Source organism: Typha angustifolia, chromosome 5, assembly GCF_048772165.1.
Source record: "Typha angustifolia cultivar Huaian chromosome 5, ASM4877216v1, whole genome shotgun sequence".
In the NCBI taxonomy this organism is placed as follows: Eukaryota; Viridiplantae; Streptophyta; class Magnoliopsida; order Poales; family Typhaceae; genus Typha; species Typha angustifolia.
Window position 1 is genome coordinate 8,094,728 of NC_133243.1, and position 4,276 is coordinate 8,099,003.

At 36.7% G+C, this 4,276-nt stretch overlaps 1 protein-coding gene across 2 annotated transcripts; it reads right to left on the reverse strand.

Annotated features, from left to right (window-relative positions):
* Positions 1-222: 222 nt before the first annotated feature.
* On the reverse strand, positions 223-3,473 carry LOC140760473 (uncharacterized). 2 transcript variants are annotated; one of them, XM_073097448.1, is made up of 9 exons: positions 3,376-3,473; positions 3,125-3,294; positions 2,976-3,038; positions 2,823-2,842; positions 2,679-2,723; positions 1,614-1,681; positions 962-1,083; positions 542-638; positions 228-363 (listed from the first exon to the last, which is right to left on the reverse strand). In XM_073097448.1, coding segments are annotated over exons 1-9 (660 nt in total). In that variant the 5' UTR covers positions 3,449-3,473; the 3' UTR covers positions 228-361. The 2 variants fall into 2 exon arrangements, with proteins under 2 accessions (XP_072953548.1, XP_072953549.1); XM_073097447.1 differs by having other exon boundaries at positions 223-638.
* Between the last annotated feature and the right edge of the window lie 803 nt (positions 3,474-4,276).

Here is a 4,276-nt window from a genome sequence, read left to right on the forward strand (position 1 = left end):
ACTTATCCCAATGTAAACGATGGGCATAGTATAGTTCGCTGTTACGTAGGATACACTTATTAGCTACTAAGCTACTGCTCCCTTTTGGTTTCTCCAAATCTTTTTGAAAAACAAAATATGTAGTATAGGAAGTAGCAATATGAATATATCAAGAAATCGTAGAATATAACCTATTGTAGCACCGTAAGAGTTCTATATACAAAAATTCAATTAACCTGCTCTTAACCTGGATAATGCAGGAGTTGTATTGTTTCCATTAGTTTTGCGTCTCTTCAAGTTCTCCCATGTTATTAAATCCACAGCTGGGACATCTGTACTTCTTGCGCAGCTCCTCCCCAAGTGAAGCATATATTTTCTCCAGTTCTGTAGTCAGCTTGTTTCAGTTAGAGAAAATTCGTAATGAACAGATGTAAAAGGTTGCCGTATTCAAATATGAAGTTTAAGCCAGATAATATCGTCATCAGGTAATTAGTTAGCTTGTATTCCATTTATTTGCATATAAATACTTTTTAGAGAAATTAATAAAATTGTAGATATATACAAGGATATCCCGACAACTCCTTCAATATCTTTGTTTCTTCCATAACACCATCCACGAGGATCCCTCTTCTTCTGATATCAGCTAGCTCCTGGCAGACCTGTATAAATTGTCTCATATAATAGCTTGGTCCACAATATTTAATAAGGGATTTTGAGAACCTATTAGTAGGCAATAAAAGTTCAAACTAGCATAGAGTATCACATCTGATGATCTGACAGAAACATTTGCTTGAAGTCAATATAACCATGAAAAGGGCTCCAATTCCACTAGGTTCCACACCACATGGTTTTTGGTGGTGAAGAATGTATACGGCTATCTTAATCAAGTTGCATAAAGATAAGGATTGCATTCCTCATATTAGTATTGTAATCTTTTAGAATATATGTATGTTTTACACGCATGACAGAAAAAGGAACTGACCTTATCATGATCATGTAATTCTCCATGGTAATCTGAGTCCAACTTATGTATCTGAGCATCAATGCTCTTGATCTTATCCTCTAAAGCTTTTATGTTATTTTCCTCACTGCTAACCTCTTCACCTGTTTTGTCCATGATAGATGTCAGAATTTCATAAAGAGAAACATGAAACATCAGAGGATATTAGTATAATACTCAATTTCACTTCCCAGAGCAGGAAAAGAATTCAGAGCTAAGCTGAACTTTATTGTCAAACTAGCAGTTGCCTTTAAATATATAAGCATGCATAAAGCTGAATGAGATATTAAGACATCAAAGATAACTTTATGATCTCAGTGTACATATGTGTATTTCAATTAAAAATGTCCAACTATGGATGTATATCAAATTACATTTGTGGAAATCAACTTCTGAAAGGAATTTAATAATCATTTATATCTAAAATGTTTTTAGGCATAGTAATTAAAATAAAATAGTGTTGCAAAAAAATAAACTAGTGAGTATTACCATAAAAAACCTAAGGGGATTTGTGAAACAACACTGGTATTAACATCCACCTAAAGGAAACTTCACTGACCAGTGAATGACTGAAAAATGATTATCTCACACAACTAAGCCTATCCAAGTATTGATAATATTGCAGGTCACTTGCCTTTATCATGCAGAAGTTCGTGAGACTTATGTTTCATGAACTCTTGGAAACATATCTCCCAAAATTTCCTGGAGAAATTAATACTAAGTATTGTCAGATCTTAGAAGCAAACATAACTACACAAACACACACAATCATCAACATACCACTCTGTGGCATAAGCATAATGTGATCAGTTGAAAGATATTTGAGGTGTTGTTCCATAATCGAAGCATCATTAAGAACTTTTCAAAAGATGATAAAACAAGCGTGTAAGGCCATTCTAACATTTGCTACTAAAACAATGTTATGAGAACATTGAGATTACATGGATATAGATATTCATGTCTACTAATCAGGGGAATTCACTAGTGAATATATTAAAAGTAGTTTATCTTTGTTCCTCTGGAATCATTGTAGACCAATAGCTCAAAGTGGGATGAAGGTCGACCATAACAATCAGGAAGAATAAATCAAAAGTCTAGTGCACCTGATACAAGAATTGACAGTCACGTATTCGTGGATAAAAGCAAATTGGACAAAGTTCTTACAAAATTAAACAATTATTAGATTTCATTATCAACATTAAGCTAAAGAAACTTGTTAGATTCCATCTTCAAACAAGAGCTACTTGATCACTGATTCATTGAATAACAAAAACATCCGTGGTGAAATGGTCTCAAGTAGCATCCCTTACAAGTAAAGAATGGATGTCTATAAGTAATGTAATTGATATCAGGCAGGTTTGCCATAACCTGGTATCTAGGTGTCCTCCAACATTACTATCAACTACTAAATACTAATATCTAAATGTTTCGGAGAAGCATGCAGTCGGTTCCTTCGGTATTCCTACAAGGACATCATCTGAGGAGCATGTATCAAATTCGCATGCAAACTCAGGAACCAATATATGTTACCTACAGTGCACTGGAAAGCAACTCACAAGGAGCGGCAATACCATCACCAACATATACAGCCTACTAAACAACTTTTGGAGTGATGCAAGTATTAAACAACTTCACAGATTGTGCATGTAATAGAAATTAGCAAGTGGAATGAAATATGCACAGATCAAGTAGGACTGACCTTATTTTCACATTCATATCAGCCATCTTGCTAATAAATATATCTCTATATCAACAAAGCAGTAACGTCAGGCGTTTCTACAGTAGAAGCAGAGAAGTAGCAAGAACGCACAAACTGAAACAAGAGTTCAGGGTAAGCATGTACCGCTCAGTGTCCTCTTCGTTCTTTAAGACAACAACAGCAACAAAGAAGAGTACATAACCACGAAATTCAAATCAAGTAAAAGAACAGATAAACCATACAAAAGTTGGCATATGACTAGTAAATGAAGAGAAGCTCTGATTCCTCAATTTAGACCTTGAGCTTTGCGAGATCTGATCGAATCTTTGATATCTCCACTTGTAGATGAGCTACCCTTGCCTACTACCCCCTCAAGAAAACAAAAGAAACTTATCAGATAAGTTAATTGCAGATCTAATCATACTGTTTCACACAAAGATTAACACCTGTAGGACTTGGATCGAGGCGTCGGTCATGACGAGCTGGACTTGCGATCCACGGAGCTCCTGCTCCGCCGTCTCTTTGGACATCTTGGCTCTATCGAGATCGGCGTTCGCGGCATCGAGATTGCATTGGATCTCGAGAATGCGTTTGTTCAGATCCGAAACCCTACGCTCTGGATCGAGGAAGAGAGAATGTTTGATTGGGAGAGAGAGGGGGGGGGGGGGGAGGACGAGGGAGTAAATCTAGGGTTTACCTCCATGGGACTTCTCGCTGGCGAATTCGCGGATTAGCGAGAGAAGTTGCTTCTGGGATTCGCCGTTCGCCATGGAATGGAATCGAGAGCGCTCGATCTTTTTTTCCCGCTTCGTGCTGGCGAGTATTTCAAATACCTATTTATACCTGGTGGTTACGGGTCGGATTGTGCGAACTATGTGAGCCCGATCGAGCACGAGGATCCGAATAAACAAAGATCCCGTAACTCCCGGGATCGAGTCTGAACAGTTACAATTTGTTGTCATACACAAGTAAAATGCGGTGGTCGTAGGAGGCCTCTTTTTACGTTTTACTCCCTGAAATTATAAGACGTCAAATATTTCATTACTTTTTTATAATATCCAACTCTTCAAATACTTTTTTATTCTCTTCAACCACCCATGCTAATTTCGCACACTGTTTGACAATAATGACAGAGAAATGTGAGCTATTAGATGTGAAGGTCGCTCTAATATCATTGTCTTGACTTGATTGTTCTTAATTTAATTTACATTTGTCCGTCAATAACAAAAGAAGAGCATGGGTCCCCATCATCACCCTACATATATAGAAGTTAAGTCCACCTAGTGGTTGATCCATAGAATTAACCATCTGATTGAGTTTTATTGGTTCACATCGAGATTTCTTCTAAAGTATTTATGTGTATAGTTTAGGTTTGTTGTCGAGTTATCAGACTTATATATGGAGTAAAATTAATATCTTTATCTAGTCTATAGTTATAAAAGTTACAACCTATATTAAATATTACAAAAAAAAGTACATGTAGGACTATGGGCTGGTCCCAAAATTATTTTGGAATCTAGGTAGCTGTGGGTCTATTATTTGGTAACACCCGATTGAGCTTTGCAAATAAGTCACATTTAGGCCACCTGCTACGCAGG